General features: G+C 38.0%; 1 protein-coding gene across 8 annotated transcripts in view; it reads right to left on the bottom strand.

The window, feature by feature from the left end:
* RARS2 (arginyl-tRNA synthetase 2, mitochondrial) overlaps positions 1–21795 on the bottom strand; it is an 80035-nt gene that overhangs the window by 14038 nt on the left and 44202 nt on the right. For all 8 annotated transcript variants that reach the window (XM_082473978.1, XM_082473977.1, XM_082473975.1 and 5 more), the window contains 4 exons: positions 15065–15120; positions 12634–12717; positions 9807–9883; positions 1009–1167 (listed from right to left, as the gene is read on the bottom strand). In XM_082473978.1, coding sequence (XP_082330104.1) covers positions 1009–1167; positions 9807–9883; positions 12634–12717; positions 15065–15120 — 376 coding nt within the window. The remainder of the gene's footprint in view (positions 1–1008; positions 1168–9806; positions 9884–12633; positions 12718–15064; positions 15121–21795) is intronic.

Genomic DNA, 21795 nt, shown 5'->3' with positions numbered 1-21795 from the left:
AAGTTACGCATGTGTCCTATTATCTTACCCTAAGACAAAATACGATGTTCTACAGTCTGTCAGACAGATGGGGAAAATAAGAATGAAATCAAGTCACTCCGTGACTCAAACCTTCCTAACGGCTCCCCCACATGGTCAAGCCCTCACAGTGGTACTGTGCTGTCCAACATGGGAGTTGCTAGACACAAATGGCTATTCAAATTCAAATTAAGGAAAATTGAAGATTTACTTTCTCAGTTACGCTACTCACACTTCAAGTGCTCAATGGCCACATGTGGCTAGAGGCTACCATATTGGACAGCAGAGATCCAGAACGTTTCCACTGCAGCAGGAAGCTACACTGGACAGCCCTGGAAAATGTCCTACATCCCGCCCCACTCTACAACCTCTTCAACCTCCTCTCTTACTTTTCTTCATCTTGCTTCCTTACTCCAGCCATGTGGGATCTTTGCTGAAACTCTCTTCAGACAGCACACCTGATCCCACCCCCTCCCCTGCTTCACTTTTCTCCATACATCATCACCACCTAACAGACTGTATATGTTCTTGTTGAATTTGCACTGCCTTGAATTTGTTTAATCTGCTGTGTCCATGCTGGAGTGTAAAGTCCATGAGAAAAGAACTTATATCTCTTTTATTCACTGTTGTATTTCTCCCACCCCCAACATGTTTTTAGACAAACAAATTTATAGCCGTCACATATTATGCCTAAGGAAGCAAAAGAAGAAAAAATGATTAAGAAAAAGTGAAGGAATGATAGAAGAGAGAAAAGCCAAACTGAAATGAAGTATCAGGATGTCACTTCACATTCAGCCTGTGAAGTTCACAGGCTTTATTTTGTAGCTCTAACTTTCAGCCCAAAGAACAATATCTGAGTCCCAATTATCAACTCAGTGACAAATGACAAATCTGTTCTTAAAATATAAGCTTCAGAAGCAACCTTCCTACCCAGGAGTACCCGTCAAGAGCTGCACCACATGACAGGAGAGCTGGAGAGTGGGCGGGCACCTTGTAAATCCGAATGTACTCTTCTATGCTCAAGTCCCGAAATTTCTGCCAGAGTGCAAGTGCTTGCGTGTCGCCCAGTTCCAATCGCTGGAAGAAGTCATGTGCTGATTTTGCTACATTTTTATCGTCTGCTGCTTCTTTATTAACTTGTACATAAACCTAAAGGCACAATAGTACATTAAATGAAGTACATTACTAGTCACTGTTATCTCCAAAAAGGAAAAGAAGAAAACAAAACAATCTGGAGAATTCTCATTTAAAGGTTATACAAGTGCACTCGTCACAGAGTGTAACCTTTTTTTCTTTTCTTTTTTTTTTGCCATGGACCCTTACCTTAGTGAGCCCTAATAACCCCTTCTCAAAATGCATAAAGTAAAATACATAGGATTATAAAGGAAATAATTACATTGAAATACAATTATTCAAATTTTTAAAAATACTTGTGATAGAGTAACAGAGGAAGTGCTAAATTTCTGACTGAGGTTACTGAAAATAATATGTAATTTTTTCTTTTCATCCAAGTTCATAGACCCTTGGGTTAAGAATGCCTGGTTAGGGACTTCCCTGGTGCCGCAGTGGTTAAGAATCCACCTGCCAATGCAGGGGACACGGGTTCGAGCCCTGGTCCGGGAAGACCCCACATGCCATGGAGCAACTAAGCCTGTGCGCCACAACTACTAAGCCTGTCCTCTAGAGCCCACGAGCCACAACTACTGAGCCTGCGTGCCTAGAGCCTGTGCTCCGCAACAAGAGAAGCCACCGTGATGATAAGTCCGCGCACCCAACGAAGAGTAGCCCCCACTCGCTGCAACTAGAGAAAGCCTGTGCACGGCAACGACGACCCAACACAGCCAAAAATAAGTAAATAAATAAATTTAAAAAAAATAGGGACTTCCCTGGTGGTCCAGCAGTTAAGACTCTGCACTTCCACGGTAGGGAGTGCAGGTTCGATCCCTGGTCTGGGAACTAAGATCCGACATGCTGCACACCGCAGCCAAAAAAAAGAATGCCTGGTTTAGACTAAGCTAGCATTACTTCTAAAAAAAAAAAAAAAGTGAAATTATTGCTGCAACTTCTCTGAGAAAAGATTGAAGCTAGTAGAATGGTTCAATCTGGAAAAGAAAAGGCCACAGGGTGATTCAGCCGTTGTTTTAATGAAAAAAATTTTAAACTGTTCTCTAAATCTGCAAAGACCAGAAAAAAACAGGTGATTTAGGAAGACCTTTGGGATAGTTAGCTTAGTTATACTCCGACTTGGGTTCCTGAGAACCGTGTGGAGCACGCACTCCTGGAGTGCTTTTGCACCATCCGTCCTGGCTGGCTGAGTTCTGCCCCAACCCAATGAGAAGAGTGCAGTTGGATGGCTTGTTAAGGGCTCTTCCAGTTCTAGGATTCTGTGTTCACAGAATCATTTTCCAGTCTCTAAAATGCAAGGTTAATAAATGACATAAAAATATCAACACTACAGCTCAAGTAATACTGAAGTTATGCAATATGGACTATAAAGATTTTACTTACAAGTTGTAACTCACTTCCAGGGTGAAGCACGAACAATAAATTTACTATCCTCCTATCCAGAAAGCTATTAAAGTAGCATGAAAGTAATAAAAATTGGCAAATAAACTACCAAAAAATATGAGGCCTCTAAACTCTTACAGTAATATCAAAATATCATGGCAGCAGCATTTGGGTAGAAAAAGTGATTTTATTGCTGGAGAATACTTTAGGACAACCATAATGTGGCTTATACTCACTAGATACTACCAACAAAAGGGACAGGGCATTAAACAACTATCTCAAGCTAAAAATGTCTCACCTTTCATAGATGGCTCATGTTAATTATTGGAATGGCAGAAGTAAATAAATCAGTACTCCTAAATAAAGGTTAAAACTACCTAATCTTTTTTTTCCCCCTCTTTAAAGCATATTGTGCAGAAAAGAGTTAATATAGCAGGCCTGGAAACTGTTATCCTTAAAATGTGTTGTTTGCAAGGTTAGCCCTTGGCTGGCCTCTGGGAACTTGAATTTTGAGAATGTTCCCACCAACCTAACTGATAAGAGTGGCTCATGGTGCCTAAACTGTTCATGCAAACAATATGGTTTATGCCAAACACCTCCTTTCCTTCTGGGAGTTTGGAATTTTACTACATGCTACACAGGGGGTGCCTACATATCAACCTCCAATCGAACCTACCAGTCAGCTTCCCTGGCAGACAACATTTCACACACGCTGTCACAATTTGTTGTATGAGGAATTAAATGCATCCTGGGTGACTCCACTAGGAAAGGACTTTTGGAAGCTTGGGCCTGGTTTCCTCTGGACTTCCCCCCATGTGCCTTTTCCCTTTGCTGGTTTTGTTTTGCATTCTTTTGCTGTAATAAATCATAGCTGTGAGTACAATTATACGTTGAGTCCTGTGAGTCCTAGTGAATCCCTAACCTGGGGGTGATCTTGGGAGACCTGACACACATATCATAAAAAATTAATTTCTACATGGTCCTATGAATAAGTCAGTTAGAAAACAGAGAAAGAAGATTTTTGGTAAGGCATAGGAAAACAGAGTCACTGTAAGATAATAATCGGCAGACTTCCTGACCTTTGAATGACCTATCCATTGACAACTGTGTAACAGTCCAGCCTACAGGAGTAAAGATATATATGTGTCTACAAATGGCTTGTGATTCAAAGTTAATCTCTCCCCCCTTCCCCCATCTCTCTCTTCTCGTCTCTCTCCATCTCTCTCTCTCTCACATACACATGTGTGTGTACATGTGTGTATTCGATTTCTAAGCAAATATACAAAAAATATCCTTATTTTCAGAAGAGGAAAGGTATTAGTTTTTTAAAAAATTTTGGACCCTAAACTCAAATAGCCAAACATTCAGAAATCTAATAAGCATTCAAAATATTGATAAGAATATTTTTAGAAAAAAAAAATCACCAGAATCTTTTCCCTTTCTTAAAATTTAAAATAGAAATAATTAAAACATAACAAAAAGCCCTTCCTAATTCTTGAAGAACCCTGGCATTTCAGCAATTTGTAGTGATAAACCAAACATTACTGAAAATCAACTGATACTATCAAACAATAGAAGAGCCTTAATTAGCACTTAAGAATCTGCTTGTAAATGCACTATATAAAACTAATTGTTAACATTCATCAACGTTTTAGAAAAGAAATGCGTTTTCCTTCACAAAGTAAATTTTATACTCTGCATTTCTGACACTATAGACAGTTTTTAATCTACAGTTACCATGAACACTCTACCCTTAGAAAGTATGCATTCTGAAGACAGCTCCCTTTTGGGGTTAGATCCAGACTCAAAGGGAATAAAAAGGAAATTTTAAATTTGGATATGATAAATAAGAGAGTGTGGCTGAAGAAAAGTGTTTTTGAGGATGGAAACACAATTTTTCTTTTTAGTTACTAGAATGCAAAAGCCAGCTGTATTTCTGTTAGAGAGTAAGCTAAATGTCTGAGACTTAACTGAAATGAATATTAATCCTTCCTTTTCACTATTTCTAGATGTTGGGATTGCCAAAAAACATGACATTTTATTTCTAATTTAATTGATTAATTATAATCAGCTCTCGGGATGATCTGCCCAAATGTAAAGAAATAAGTGTGAAAAATTAAAGTAGTAGAAAATGCTCTCACTCCCTCTTATTCTTATTAAATTTGATTCTAGAATACCATTAGCCACATAGGCACAGCTGAATTTCTTGGTGCAGGGCTCTAACCCCATCCCTGGTTATTTCTGTCTTTAAAACTGAGAGTAACTGCTAAGGATGGTTAGCGTAACTTGGACACTAAAGACCCTTTTATCTGAATATTTATTTGCCCTCTATCTTAGAATGCATTTAATTTTGATCTCATTTTTAAGAAAATAACATGTATCAAATTCATGATTATAATTCAAACAAGCTCATTTTTAGTTTCATGTTTCATGTATTGATCAGAAATTTCTCTGGTTGAGACCGATTCCTGATGTTAAATGAAATATTAAAGAAATTCAAATTAATGTAATTATAATTTAATACATCAATACATCAAACAGCTAATAAAGTCAAAACTTCCTAGGTAAAAAAATAACTCATTTGAAGTAATTATTAATTACCAAATTTCTCATTAGTACATCATTATCAGCATATAAACAGCATTTTACCATCCCTTCATCTTCTTTTAATGTTTGGAATCTCCTATTTTTATCCTCTGTACATACACAATAACATCCATGATATCTTACACCTTTATCCAAGGGTGATAATTACTAACTTGTAGATCACCATGCACCCGTGCCTAATAAATACTTTCCTCATGCTGAAAGAAGTGTTTTTCATACATTTCAATAGGGTGAGATAATGACTGAGCTCTTAACATGTATTCTGGCCTTGCTCGGTATTTCCATCCTTGCTCTAAGAACACTCAGAGGGCAATGGGACACTGTAGTGCTGTCCCAGGGGAGTAGGGGTGAGGCAGAAAGGCACGTGGCTTTGCGGAAGATGGCCAAGAGCAATGGTGAAGCGGAGAAGCTGCAGGCAGAGAGGAAAGGAGAGCTGCCTAGACTGAGGAGGAGCTGAGGGAAACACTCCCGGGAGCAGGAGAAGCTGAGCAGCCCCTCAGGTGGCAGCAGGCCCTCAGAGGGCAACGGTTCACAGTGTCCCTACACAGGGAGGCTGGTCTCTGGGCCTGTGGAACTGGGCCACAGCAAGACCTCCAGGTGAAGTCTGTCAAACAAGCAGAGCTGTGTGCCTCTATGGCATCATGTAGGCTTGGGTACTGGCCTGTGAGTCAAGACCAATGTGGACTGAAGCCAAGAAAAGGCCTCCATGGCCACCCTGGGATGCACATAAGAGCCTCTGTGTGACCTGGGAGGTGGGAAATCCCTAACATTGACTTAAGCTGAGTCCCACTGCTCTCGAAAGTGATGGCTGTGTTCCAATCTAGGTTTAGAATTTAAAAGCTATTTCTTGTAGGTAAGTGTTATAATGAGTAAAATCCACACCAACCATAACAGTCATTTTTCCTGAAAAAAGTAAAGTGACCTAAACCAACAAATAACTTTTGAATTCAATTCTTTAAAAAATAAGAATTTTTAACTGCATAAATAATCCTATATATGTCTAGAATCAATTTAGTCTTGAATTACTTTAAGTTTGAGAAGTTGTTTTGAGATTCGAAAGCCAGAAAACACACGGTCTCTTGACGAATGAACACTTCCTCCACATTTTAAAAAACGGGAGCAAGTAAACATTATCACTCATCAGGTTGGTGCTTTGGTCCTGTCCTATTTTCTTTTTATTACTTCTTTTTTTTTTTTTTGCTACTGATATAGGGAAACTCATGGTGAAGTCTGTTATCTAATATTACCTAGTAATACATCATCTCTGACTTTCTATGTCTTTTTTATTAAACACCCATCACTGTGATTACCTCAAATCCTTTCAGAAAGGGGCAGGGTAAAAATAATGAAATACTATAGGGGTCATTTTGAAACTTTAAAAATGCCAGTGCTACGGTACAGGACTAATGCATATTTTATTGGCATGATATTTACCTCTTATGGCAGGCTGCTCATATTTCAGAGGAATTCTATAGTTCACAAAATCCAAATTAATATGCAACACCAATAAGTCAAGTTCTAAAACCTTCTAGGGCAAAAAAAACCCCAAAACAAAAAACCAAAAGCAGAAAAAGCAGCTGGGTTATACGTTCTTAAAGGCACAGTGTTATCAAGGTCCATTCAAGTAGTTTAAATCTAGGAGGAACCCTGAGAAATTACTTTTAAAAATTATTAAAACAGATATGAGTAAATGATGACTCCCATATGCCCATGATTTAGATTTAACACTAACTTATCATAAGAAATTACTTTTAGATACAAGTGGAAAGCCTTTTTGATAAGTATTCCAAAACTTACTACAAATGTTTTCTTTGAATCAACAGTGTGAATTTTAACAGCAAATATATTATTTAACTCATCGGCCGATTCAGGGGGGAGGAACTATTAAAAACCACTTCCCGTTTTGTGACAACAAATTAGAACAACTAAAGGAAAGGTTTCAAATGTTGGCTAACAAAAGTCCTAGGTCTATGCACAGCATGGCCAGATGTCCTGGGAAAAGAATGACTACAGGTACAGAGAAACACCAGTAATAAAGCAAAGCACAAACGTGGAAATGCAGTAGAGAAACGACTGTAGTTGTAAATATTTTCATCACAGAAAAGAAATGTTAAAACTATCATATAATATCATTTCTAATCTGGCCAAGAAACCAGAACTGGGGGGATACTGATCATGGTGCAATTTAGAGGGATGTAGGCCACGAAATCTGCTCCTGGATGGCCGAAGCCAAATTCAAAACAAATACGCCAGAAGGTTGAAACTGCCAAAACTAAACTACTAATTGTGCCCTTGGTACAGCAACTCAAGGACGAAAGAAAGGAAAATGCTTTGTAAGTAATTACAAGCAGTGGAAATGAATGGCTCAGAAAGGCATTCCATAATGCCAGCGGGGGGCGGTGCAGTGCAGTGCACAGAACACTCCGGAGCCAAACTGCCTGTGTTGGAACCTTGGGTCTGGCCCTTGGGTTCTTCATCAGTAAACTACATAATAAAATAAGTTAGATTTTTGACCAATGATAAATAGGGTGTCCTACGATAGTTAGCCCTTCCTTGGAACTATACAATAGGTTTCTTTATGCCACAACTTAAATGGAAGAGGCAAATTCATTCAAGCATTTACTGCAAGGCACAGTGTGTGAGGCTGCAGATAAAAGATCAGGAAGACAGGTCCTTCCTCTCAAAGAGCTCCAAGTATAACTCGAGAAGGAAAAGAATGGGTTCGACCAAGGTTCAGGTTTTCTGTTTAGGAACAGGGTAAAATCATTTATTAATATTTGCTTAACGCTCCAAAAAAAAAAAAAGGGAAAAAATTCCTCATTTATACTAAACGTTGTTGTTGAAAGTAATCTACAGTGACAGCTGTAATTTTAAAATGCACCTGGGTCTCCAAAAATTAGCACAAAGATAAAACAACCTAGAGGCTGCCACTTTAGGCTCTGCATTTTCTCCATCCTGCAAAGGAAGGAGGAAGAGAGCAGATAAGTACTCTTAATGGATTTCTATCTTCTATTACAAACAGCAAGGTGGGTGTATTTGACTTGCTCTCTTTTGTCTATAAATACTGCTCCCCTATGAAGCTACTAGGCAAAAGAACACTGAATGAAAGCAACAACACTGTGCCTTGAGTTTCCAGTTATTCATAAAAGTACCCCCTGCCCTTGTTCCTTCCTTTTGTGTGTCCATCAATTAACAACCTCTAACAGAGACGTCTGGTCTCCCACTTCTTATGAGTCTCAAGAGGCACGACACTGTATTAAACTGCATAGAAAGAAACATATGTTTAGGTTTCTATGGAGTTTAAGAACAAATTTTACTAAAATATTTAAAACATTATGGGCAAGAAAGATTTACAATTTACAGGATTAAATTAAAAACTTCTGAGGTTGGGTGGGTGAAAGATGAGAGTGGTAACTCTCATATGTCAAACTGTACTCTAAATTCTTAAAAATGTTCTCTCAACGGCAGAAGGTCTCCAAGTGGGTATTTGTATTTCCTGCACCGTGGGTTGTCTCTGGGGCCTGGATCTGATGAAAGGTTCACTAACCTCGTGGTAAAAAATACTTACGATTATTCAAAGTTTTAAAAAATAATACAGTAAAAATTCCAGGCAGTAAGGTGGCAGGCTTTATAGACAACCATAAAGAATTATTAATTTTTAAACTCTTGACTATCAATAAAACTCTTAATGGGAAAGAGAGAAAAAAAAAATCTTTTGGTTAATAGTATAAATCAAAATGTAGGCATTTACAGTGAGAGTGAAGGCAAAGACTTAGGAGGAAATCACAAACCTTTAAAGGTCTTTAAGAATCAGAACGTGTTTTGTTAATTTAGCTATTGATACAAAGCCAGCTGCAGGAGAAAAATAATTCAACAAAAAGGAAAATGATGAAGTGCTCTCTGTGGCTCTGGCTAGAGAAGTAAAACGTTGATTGGCAAGTGCTCTTCCTCATACACATCCTTAGTCCGATCCCTGGTATGTCACCAGCGTGGCTGACATAGTATCTGTGTTCCTTCTTGTCAGGCCCAGAAACAGCAGAGATAACAACTGGGACAATGAAAAGGAAACACATCCCTTGAGATTAATTGGACAGGAAGGGCTTTATTAATGAACTCCAGGAAGGACTGAGGACAGAAAAGCAGAGTATCCAACGGACTAAATGAGGTAGAACAGAAAGAAGTTCACATTGGGCAAAAGGCAGGAAAAGGAGCTTAAAGAAAAATGAAAAAAGGGCACACAAATTCAGAGAAACACATGTGCTTTCCCCCACATCAGAACAAGAGCAAAAAAGTATACACTCATGTCTTCTCAAGGCTAAATGAATTATACTTATTAACATGAAGAAAACTGCAGTACATAACTAATAAAAACTGAAAGAGTTCTATGCTGAATATGTTATTCTGTGTGTTTATGCTAAGAAGTTTCTATACCTGGAGAAATACTGTCCCAAATCAACTAAAATACTAGTAAAAGAAACACCTGGATTCGAAAATGAAAGGAACTCCCTAGTAAAGTATAAGCAACATTTTCAATTGTTTTGGGTCCTTGTTTTAAGGAACAGTTTTTTTTTTTTTTTTTTAAACCTCTGGGATTAAAAATATGTTACGAAGCTGCACTGTACTCTGAAAAAAAAAGCTGAAGCATTTTCGAACATTGTTTCTTGCCAACTTACTTCAAAGAGATGCTGTAAAGGATTGGACTGGAGTTTTTCTTCATAGCCAAACAGCTGGAAGCCAGTTCCCAAAAGACCTAGCACAGTAATCCATAAATGAAAAAATTATACAATCGAACAGTAGAGAACAGTCATGGCAGGGAACAGGTATAGTTCTATAAAAAGATTAACCTCTCATAATTATGCATCCTGAAAATATTGCAAAACACACACTATCACGTTCTGCTACCCCATAAACTGACACAAGTCAAATTCAATATATTGAATCATAAATTCAATATATTGAAGAGCTCACTGAAATTAATTCCACAGAAACCAAAAGACTATGAGCTCATCCAAGGCAGAGCCTGGGACTAATTTATCTTTATGCTAACGGTGCCCAAAACCTCTCTACAAGACATTAATAAAACAAGCATTTATTGAGCAGCTACTCTGTGGAAGGACATCGTGATGCCAGGCACTAGACACTCAAAATTTGTGAAAAGAAACTGATGGAAAGTGTTTTCAAAACTAACTTTTTAAACTTGTAGGTGTGAAAATAAAACAAGGTAGGATTAGCTTAGTGTTACAATATTCTTAAATAACTGAAGATAAAACTTGAAACAGCCCTGATTACTTCTCCCATTCAAGGTGACCGGGTGACATAATGCTTTGATCTGGCTGATCTGCTTTGATTTGTCTTTTATTTGCCAATTTTTTTTCTTTTAGTCTTTGATGATAAGTTCAGGGAAGGTATTAATTTCAACCTTTTTTTAAAAAATAATTGAGGTTTGTAAACTACAATGAAAATCCTTAGTATGGACTGTGAATATTTATACTCTTAAGATATTTTGCTAAAAGATGACCACAATTTTGGATCAAAAGGATAGATGCAGCCTGGGCCTAGAGTAATTACAGGTAGTGCAATTACTTTAAAAGCTAATCTGTTTCTACAACTATATCAGTTACCTAGCTTCAGATCTAAAGGAGCAATTGCCACTGGGCCTTGCTGATGTACATTCTTCTATGTAGGCTCAGCAGAAAGTGGGATGTTACTAAACACGGGGTAGACAATCTTTGGGGCTTAGACAGGAACTAGAAGGATGACTAAAACATATACCAGCACTATTCACTTTCAAGCAAAAGCAAATGGGATTATGATTCAGGGTCTTGGGAGTAGGGTGTGGAAAGAGTGTTCTGAAAAACAGAAATAGGACAAGTAAAGGCCAATTCCATTTAATATTCAACCTAATACATTTTCAAAAACTAATTCTGTACTTAGGAACTGTCTGCCAACTTTTAATAGGGGATAGGTGAACAGCCAAAATTAAAACTCTTCAACAATGATGGTTATAATGGAAATGTCGACAGATCATTAACCATAGTAGTCCTTTAGAAAAAAACCACTACAATAAAATCCTGCAGCTAAAATGTAATGAATATCATAATCACATATTTGCTAATGGCTGTGAAATGCCTGAATCGGCCAAACTGATATAAAGTGGATGCCATCTATTAAATCTGACTGTTCAGCCTAGAGTCCAAACCTCTCAGTACCCACTGTGAACTGCAGGTGGGTTTATAAAATGCAGGGCATGTTTTCTGTTCCTCCACAGTGAATAGTAAGGGCACTGTTAGGTTCAAGTTGTACCCTTTTTAGGGTCTAAAAAGGATTCTGATTAACTGAAAGGATAATATTCATAAGAGAAGGTCATGATAAACCTGTCTTTCGGAAACTGATTTCATTTCACTAGATATGGAACATAACAGTATCAGTGAACTTCAGAACTGGCACTTTACAGAAGCTTTAAAATGTTACACAGCCTTTCTTTTGGAGTAGTATTGTGAAATACTTCCCAAGACAGATTCATTCATCATTCTGAGTGCCTCTTAAGTGCCAAGCACTATGGATACAAAAATAAGTAAGACACAGCCCATGCTTTCATGGAACATTTCCCCTAGCAGAGGAGAGAAGCACACAGAAGAATACAGTAAGAGAGAAGCCTATTTGAGTAGAGCTGGGTACTAGGAACTTGGTGATGTGAGAAAGTGGGCAAGGGTGTGTCTGGCTGTCAGAGAACACTTTTCAGAGGTGACACTAGGGCTGAATCTTAAAATGCACCTGGTAGTTGCCAGAGATTTTAATAAAAAGTTCGCATTTCACATGCTACCAGTCCTTCACTACCATAGCAACTTCATTTATCTTGTCCTTCCACACCTTGATTACTGCAGTATATGAGCTAGGAATGGTTCTGAGTAAACTCATGACATTAGAGATAATCTGTGGCACTGAACTGTTTGGGTCTCACTCTTCTCTTTCTCTCTTTTCTTTTTGACCCTCACCCTCACCGCCCCCCTCCGCCACTTGTACAATTTAAGGGGAAGCCAAAGTATCCCAGTTTGTTCTTCCTTTATGCCACTGGCCCAGGGTACGACATTTCATGTAGGATGGACCAGGGAGGCTGGACTTCACTAGTTTTAAAAATGGCAGGGCTGTGGTTGAGAAGGGTGTATACCTAGGCTTACTTTTTCCCTAATACTTACTTCTACATTTAACTAACAAATGTAAGCTACTTTTCTTTAATAAAACCAAAAAAGTCTGTATTTATCAGGTCTCGTTCTGATTGTATGAAGCTTCCTCCCCGAAAACTTACTTGTATGGTGAGAATTACTCTAATAAGTAATATACAAGATTTATGCAAAAGAGCCATTAGGGGAAAAAAACAGGTAGGAGGCACTACTTCATCCAATGGAATTCTGCCTGTATTCTGTCCAGGTGACTAAGTAATGAGATATTAAAAGAAATTAAACTTAATGATATGAAAAATAAAACCTCAGATTTACTTACCAAATTGCATGCCCCAATCTCCAAGATAATTTATTCTTATTACTTGATGTCCTAAAGCTTCTTTGAGATTTGCTATAAAGTTTCCTAGTAAATCAATAAAATACACAGTTTCTCATTATCCATTTTGGTATAAGAACCATGTGCTTCTCTAATATCAAAGCATAACACTGAAAATTCTTTTGGCAAAATTTACTAACAATTTCTTTTTACTAAAACATTCATTATTGTGTTTTCATCTACGTTATGGAAAGGGAGTAAGGAATTATTTTGGAGGAGGTAGTTATTCTAAAGACTCTCACAATTTTCAACATTAATGGGGGTTAGGAACACATGTTCAAGTAATTGCGATTCCAAGTCAATTCCAAGGACAGAAAATAACAGAATCTCAGTAGTTAACAGGAAATATGTAATTTGGCTATGTCCTAAAGAACCTAGCCATACTGATTTTTCTTTTTCTAGGTAGCCCATTCCACCTTCTTTCAATCATGAAGTCCATCCTCTCATGCTGCTCCCTAACTAACAGCACATAGCAGTCCAAGGCCTCCACCTTCCTGTACTGCTGATGCTGGTTTGACATTTGACCTCTATTCCACTCTCCTTCTAGTGTGCCCTCACATACTGCAGAGGCTGGAAAGCTAAAAATAACACTCCTCAGAATCTCTGGCAGTTAGGGTTCCAGAAGTCATTTAGGTTTGGGCAATTTGATACACTTTGTACGTGATCTAGAAGGTAGAAATGAGGTGGAAAGGGAGCTACCTTTATTTTTTCTGACAAGCACAGTAGTGGAGGCTTTGTTTTTTAGTGGCATCACTACTAGAGGTCCTAGTGTCCTGTCATCTGACCTCCAAGGGAAGTGAAAGATAGGGTATAGGTGGCCTCTTTTGCTAGTCTGAATTCTAGAAGGCATGGCAGGAGTAGTGGCAGTTTCCTGACTGTGGCAGTGGCAGTGATCGCAGAAAAGGCAGAAGCTCCCTTGATGATCAAGCTCTGTGGTATACTTTTGTGAGTCATCTATGTCAGCTTAATCCAAAGCTTCTTCAGCACTCCCAACAACTTTGCAAACTATTCAATATCCCATAGTAAATTCCTTCCTGCTTTTACTAGAGTGGATCTAGTTTTCTGCAAATAACCCCTCGCCAATATGCATAGCTGACAAAGTACTGCAGCTACTTCTCCAGTTTCCCTACTTCTAGACTTTCCCAAGGTATATGGTCTCAGCAACAGGACTCACCTTTTGCAGCTGGTACTCAGACTATATTCCTATTTTTTCTTAGCACCTTAGTATCTTATAAGTCCAACTAAATGTCTGAACCTAGGCTTTTGGAATTAGACTGCCTAATTTCAAATCCTGGCTGCAATACTTACTAGCTGTGTGACTTCGGGAAAGTTACTTTTGGTATCTGAGTTTCCTCATCTATAATCGCAGTACTTAATAAACAGGGCTATTGTGAAACTAGTTGAGATAACACATGAAAACACTTAACATGGTAAGTTTCAATAATTATCTCTTCCTGATTCAAATATTTCCCTTAACAACTGTCAAACAACTATCATGTTCAACCCTATGCTTTTGACTTACTCATGTAAGACAACAGCTTTTCTTACACATTGTATTTCTTATATTCTTTTTCATCAAGTCCTGTCATTTCCTCTCTTAAAATGCTGCTTGAGAACTTTGTAACAATGAGAGCTGACTAGTGCGGTAACAATCTATGCCACAAATACTGATTTCTCCAAGTCTTTAAAGTATTCCAGTACAGAATAAATGACTTTCTTGTAAGCATGCAAAAGACAGATTTCTATACTGGAAGACAGATTACATGAGATAAACTCCAAAATCCCTTCCAATTCTAATATTATACAATTCTAACTGCAGTTTTAAGATTGGGCTGCTACACAATGTCATGCTTTAAGTAAATGGAAACCATAAGCCTATTATACACTGAAGCATTACAGCCATGAAGTACACTATAGTAATCTCTCTTTATTAGGATAGTCTTGTTTCAATTTTCAGTCTTGAAAACTCCAGTTAGTACTCACATGACTGAGACTGAGTTTCTTTTATAAAACAAATATGAACAAAAAAATTGGGAGGATGACTATCAATCCCATATAACTATTTTCATTTTGGCATCTTTCAGTCCTTCTTCATATGCATACGTATTTTTAACAAGTTAAAATCAAAACATACATACCAGTTAAACCTGGTTTCTGAGTTAATCTTTTGGTTTTGAAACAAATTCTTTTTGCCATTTCTAAACCAATTTTTTCCATTTTTTTGGTCATATTTAATTAGCATTAAGCTCATATAAATTTCAACTTCTTTGTTTTTTGTCCTTTTGTTACTTAAGCCTTAAACCATTAGACTGTATTACCAAATACAGCCCCGAAAGGCATGCTCAGTATTTTCTGTGAAACTAATGACACTTACCTATGATGGTAGAACGCAAATGTCCAACATGAAATTTTTTGGCAACATTAGGTGAACTGCAAGATAATTGCAAAAGTTTATTTTTTCTCTTCTAAGAACAAGGGTTCTAAAATGAACTAGGTTATAGCTCCATAGTTTAATACAATTGTGGACTACAGCCTTTGGTAATTTAGGGCAAAGATAGTTAAAGATTAGACATTTAGAGCAAAGATAAATTAGATCTCAGAAAGAACTGTCCTTAGTGAAATTGATCCTGTGACTCTTTTTTTTAAAGATAGTAGTCATCTTTTCTTTTTTAAATTTATTTATTTATTTTTGGCTGTGTTGGGTCTTCGTTTCTGTGCGAGGGCTTTCTCTAGTTGCGGCAAGTGGGGGCCACCCTTCATCGCGGTGCGCGGGCCTCTCACTATCGCGGCCTCTCTTGTTGCAGAGCACAGGCTCCAGACACAGAGGCTCAGCAGTTGTGGCTCACGGGCCCAGCTGCTATGCGGCATGTGGGATCTTCCCAGACCAGGGCTCGAACCCGTGTCCCCTGCATTGGCAGGCGGATTCTCAACCACTGCACCACCAGGGAAGCCCGATCCTGTGACTCTTGAGGTAGTCACATAACATACACAGAAGTGGCACACTTAGGAAGCAGATACATTTGAGGACTGATAAAAAGATGAGGAAATTCAGACATATGTTTTGATACAAACAATGTACATTATTAGAAATTAAGTTTAGTGCACTACTTCTCAATTCTTTAACTTCTTAAAAATTATTGGGGAACCCAAAGAAATTTTGCTTATATGAGTAATGTCTATCAATATTTATTGTATCAGAAATGAAAACAAAAATATAGAAATATTTATATATAAAGCTTCCCAGGATAACCAGAAATAGGATTTACCACTCCAAATTCTCAAGCAACACATTTATTACTCTTGGTGGTTGAGACGGTGTAATCAATAATTTAACAATAGCAAATGCTTCTAGAGCACACTCACTATCTGACAGGCACAGTGTGACACACTTTACATGCATTAATTCACTTAATGCTCAGAAGAGCTGTGATGTAAGGTACTCTCATCTTTTGTGATGAGGGACTTGAGATACAAAAAGGAAAAAAGATAATGAAGCAAATTTGGCAGTATCTTGAGGACTCTTGAACCTGGGTGATGAGCCTATGGGACTTAACATACCTTTCCTCTATTTTGTGTATGTTTGAAAATTTCCTAAGTTTTTCAATATTAAAAAAAGATATATTAGAGAGAAAAAGTAAATGCTTCATTTTTGTTTACAAGGTACTTTTTATCAAATTGCTGTGAATCATAGATAGCCTAAGAGAAAATGTTTCCTTAAATATGGAAAACTAAAATGTTAAAAAATTCAGCAGTGTTTCAAATAAAAAAGTCATATTATAAAAAAAAAAAAAAAAAAAAAAAAAAAAAAAAAAAAAAAAAGATATATTAACTAGTACACAGCTGGTTAAAATTGGTAAAGGGACTTCCCACAGGGGTTAAGAAACCGCCTGCCAATTCAGGGGACACGGATTCGAGTCCTGGTCCAGGAAGACCCCACATGCCACGGAGCAACTAAGCCCGTGCGCCGCAACTACTGAGCCTGAGCTCTAGAGGCCGCGCGCCACAACTACTGAAGCCGAGGCGCCTACAGCCCGTGCTCCGCAACAAGAGAAGCCACCGCAATGAGAAGCCTGCGCACTGCAACGAAGAGTAGCTCCCACTGGCCGCAACTAGAGAAAGCCCGTGTGCAGCGAAGAAGACCCAATGCACCAGAAATAAAATAAATAAATAAATTTATATTAAAAAAAAAAAAGTGGTAAAAACATAGCTTAATTTTGGTCTGTCTCCAAAGCATTGTTATCAATATTTACCCTTTTAAGGGTATTACAATTTAAAAACTTGATCCTACAGATACCTGTGCACAATTGTGAAGTCATGAAACTATGAGGATATTCATTTAATCATTATTTAGAAAGAAAGCAAATGTTCTTCAATAGGGTTAAAACAACCAGGAAACAAGAAAGATATATACAACACTGGTTTTACGAAACTAAACAACAGGACAGTGAAGGACTGTGATCCCTATAAGGAACGTCAGCCAACAGGGTGACCCTTAGGACTGCCTTACTAGCAAATTTGTGAGATGTTGCTAAAGCAGAACAATCTATACCATTAAATGTTTATATTAGAAAAGAAGAAAGGTTTCAAATCAATGACCTAAAGCTCTCCTGTAAGAAACTAGAAAGGGAGGCTCAAACCAAATCCAAAGTAAGCAGAATAAAAGAGAGTAATACAGATGAAGGTTAAAAAAAAAAAATGACAGAGAAACTGTTATATCTCCTAATCGTAGTGGTGGTGATGAGACCTGGACATCTTTGACAAAACTCATCAAATTACATGTTGAAATATGGTGAACTGTATTGTACTGTATGTAATTATACCTCAATAAAGCTGATTAAAAAAAAAAATCTCCAGACAACAGAATACTATGAAATAATAAAAATAAGCCAGCCCTGGATGTACTGATATTAAAGGAATGTAAGCTACATTGTTTAATGAAAAAAGCAAGAAGAACAGCAAATAATGTGTGTGATCTGTTTACAAATGCACAGAATATCTCTAGGTGGGTAACCAAGAAACTGGTATTGGTGAATGCCCATATGGAGAGAACTGAGAAACTAGATTAGGGAGTACACATCCTTCTCACTGAATACCCTTTTGTAATCTTTGAATTTTTAAAAACTAGGTATTTATATTATCTAATAATAAAAAAGCTTTCACATAGCTTTTGCATTGTTTTAAAAAAGTGAGTATAGTTGATTTACATTATATAAGTTCCAGGCATACAACAGTGAATCACAACTTTTAAAGATTATACTCCATTTATAGTTATTATAAAATGTTGGCTATAGTCCCTGTGCTGTACAATATATCCTTGTAGCTTATTTTATACATAGTAGTTTGTATGTCTACCTCTACCTTGCCCCTCCCTACTTCCCTCTCCCCACTGGTAACCACAAGTTTGTGCTCTATATCTGTGAGTCTGTTACTTTTTTGTTATATTCATTAGTCTATTTTTTAGGTTCCACATATAAATAATAACATACAGTATTTGTCTTTTTCGTCTGACTTATTTCACTTAGCACAATGCCCTCCAAGTCCATCCATGTTGCTGTAAATGGCAAAATTTCATTCTTTTTTATGGCTGAGTACTATTCCATTGTGTGTGTGTGTGTGTCTGCACGCACACGTGTGTCTTCTTTATCCAGTCATCTGTTGATAATACTTAGGCTGCTTCCATATCTTGCCTACTGTAAATAACACTGCTATGAACATTGGGGTGCATGTATCTTTTTGAATTAGTGTTTTCATTTTCTTCAGATGTATACCCAGGAGTGATATTGCTGGACCATATGGTAGCTCCATTTTTAGTTTTTTGAGGAACCTCCATACTGTTTTCCACAGTGGCTGCATAAATTTACGTTCTCACCAACAGTGCACGAGGTTTCCCTTTTCTCACATTTTTGCCAACATTTGTTATTTGTGGTCTTTTTGATGATACCCATTCTGAGGTGTGAGGTGATATCTCATTGTGGTTTTGATTTGCATTTCTCTGATGATTAGCCATGTTGAGCATCTTATTTTTTTTTTTTTAATAAATTTAAATATTTATTTATGGCTGCACTGGGTCTTTGTTGCTGTGCACGGGCTTTCTCTAGTTGCGGCAAGTGGGGGCTACTCTTAATTGCTGTGCGCGGGCTTCTCATTGTGGTGGCTTCTCTTGTTGCAGAGCATGGGCTCTGGGTGCACGGGCTTCAGTAGTTGTGGCTCTCAGGCTCAGTAGCTGTGGCTCACGGGCTCTAGAGCGCAGGCTCAGTAGTTGTGGCGCACAGGCTTAGTTGCTCCGTGGCATGAGGGATCTTCCAGGACCAGGGCTCGAACCCATGTCCCCTAAACTGGCAGGCAGTTCTTAACTGCTGTGCCATCAGGGAAGTCCCCCATGTTGAGCATCTTTTCATATGCCTGTTGGCCACAGCTTTTGTACTTTTTCTTTAGAATTAGAAGAACTGAGTCTATCTAGGGCTTCACAAAACCTCCCTTGAAATCATCAATTTGCCATTCTCTGGCACCACATTCCTGCTCAGAAGGGAATACAATGATATGGAAAATACAAATTCAATTCCTTTGGCAATCAAAGTAACTACTATGAATACAATTTGGACACTTTACTGAAAATTAAAAAAAAATTCTTTCATGTAATTTCCTCAATCTTGTAAGAAAAGAGATAATATTACTCTTATTTTCCATACAAGAAAAGAGACTAGAGAGATAAACTGTCCCATCTAAGATGACTGAATCAGTTACTAAGTGAAAACTGGTACCCTGATCTCCTGGACTTCCATATTACCAGAGGTCCTCAAGTTGTTTTGTTAGAACACTTCACACTGGGGAACAGCAGGGAGTGGGGAAGACTGTGTTGACGAAAGAAGAGGAAAGGCTACCACTGCTGGCTGTGCTCCTGCAGATTTGATTGGAACAAAATAGGAAAGGCTGACTCTGCAGAGAGGAGAGAGGCAACAGTAGTTAGCTTCAATTCTTACTCTACCTACCAGGTAGAGCCCAAGCCCAGGGGGGACAGTCATCTACGCTGGCACTTTATCACACTGCTCCTGGATCAGACAAAATATAGGGAAACCAACCATATATCAATATATCAGGGAGGCAGGAAAGGTTAAGGATACAGGATTCAGAATCAGCTCTGTGACTATGAGCAAGTTCCTTGACCTATCATCACCATCATCATCTCAATTTAAGGGGTAAGTTTCTTGAACACAGTGATTCTATCTCTTGCTTTGAGGGGAAAGTTGCCTGGTATATTAAAGAAACTCTGTAGTTAAAGAAATTCTCTCCTCCCACCTCTCTCATTTTCAGGACAAATTCAATAATAATGTTTTCTATCAATTTTTACCCTCTCCTCTACCTGTTTGTCTCTACTTTGAAACCACAATGATAAGCACCACAGCAACTGGAAAACTTCTAAGGGAGAAAGCAGCTATGGTCCCACAGCAATGCCAGATGGAAAATAACAGAGAGCAAAGATGGCTGCTGGGAAATGGACTCTGCTTTCATCAGCATTCAGATGCTCATTTAACTTCCAGCCTTCCTTAACTGCTTTAGAAAAAAGTTGAGAGAGGCAAATCTATAAGCAAATAAACTGCCATTCAAAAAGCCTATAGACTACAACTCAAATAGAACATGTTATTTTTAGACATAAGCATAAACAAAAAAGAGCATTATATGGGAAACACAAACTTTGGAGAAAAGCCAAAGAATCAGTGAGTAAGAAAGACTAAGGTCTTGGTATTCTGAGCTTGGCTGGGGAGAAGGGATGGTGAAGGGGAAGTGAACGTTGAGAAGAAGGCGTTAAAAGTGAGCACTGGTGGCAACTTTTCATGTTTTTGTGTTTCAAGAAACTTGTGATGGCACTATTTCAAGGGTGAATGGGTAGTAAGATATTATTCTTCTTTCCTACTGATTTTCCTTTGCTGTTGGTTAGGTAAGAGCAAGGAGTGTACAAGTACTGAAGTACCTCCCCAGAGAAGGGTATGTGTCCTGCATCACTGTAAAGACATGAATGAAAAGAATTAAAGGTGGTTACTATCCTGGAGCCCTGAGCACCTTTGTAAAGAGGTCTGGCTATTCTGCTGGAGAATGCAGAGAGAGAGATGCCTGGCCAGCCCTCAGGTGAGATGCCAGACAAGTAAATGAGCCACCCGGATTTCTAGCCCTAGTATAATGTCTAGATGACCAGAGTTGCATAAGTGACCACAGGCAAGTAAAATAATCATTAGGCTATGTCCTCCCTGTTTTCCTGGTCTACAGAGTCATGAATGTTAAAGTGGTTGTTGTTTTAAGACACTAATCAGGAGTGTGGCAAACTTTTTCTTAAAGAGCCAGATAGTAAATATTTTAGGCCATCTGGTCTCTATCTCAATTATTCAACTCTACTGTACTCAACTGCCATTAGAGTATGAAAGTAGCCACTGTGACAATATGTAAATGAATGTGCAAGCCTGTATTCCAATAAAACTTTATTTACAAAAACATGGCAGGCTGGATTTTGCCCATGGGCTAAAGTTTGCCAATCCCTGTATCAAGTTTTGTAGTGGCTTGTTATGCAAGAGATGACTGAAATGATGGCAACTTTCCTTGGGAGATGGCCTTAGTGTAGTTCCTCTCTGGGGTGAGGATGACTGCAGAAGTCCCTCTCTGTTCTTTTGATGCAACAACGTTTACACTAAACTTTAAATATCTTGATTGGAGCACACCGGTAGCGTAAGATTTATTCATAACATATATCTGCTCCATAAAAAGGTTAGCTTACTCAACAATCAGTCCTTATCATAAACAGATGAGTTTACCCAGTCTTAGAGGGCCTGCTTTTTCTAAGAACATGACTGAGTGGCAGAGACAGTACAAATGTGGAATCCATGAAACCCATTCACCTCTGATTACTCCAGGTACTAATCATAACTAAGTTTAACTAAGTTATCATCATAAATTATAATAATGAGTTAGAAAACATGAAATATTTGCCATGTCAATTTTTAAAAATCTTCCACAAAAACATATACTTAAGACAAAGGCTCTAGAAAGTTCTATCTTTCTAAGCGGGAAAACAGCTCATCGAAGCTCTTCCTTGGCTTTTAGGAAGGCAAATACAAT

Source organism: Balaenoptera physalus (genome assembly GCF_965194825.1).
Source record: "Balaenoptera physalus genome assembly, chromosome: 9".
Lineage (NCBI taxonomy): Eukaryota > Metazoa > Chordata > Mammalia > Artiodactyla > Balaenopteridae > Balaenoptera > Balaenoptera physalus.
Note: the sequence above shows the minus strand (reverse complement) of the source record. Positions and strands in the feature narration are given on the sequence as shown.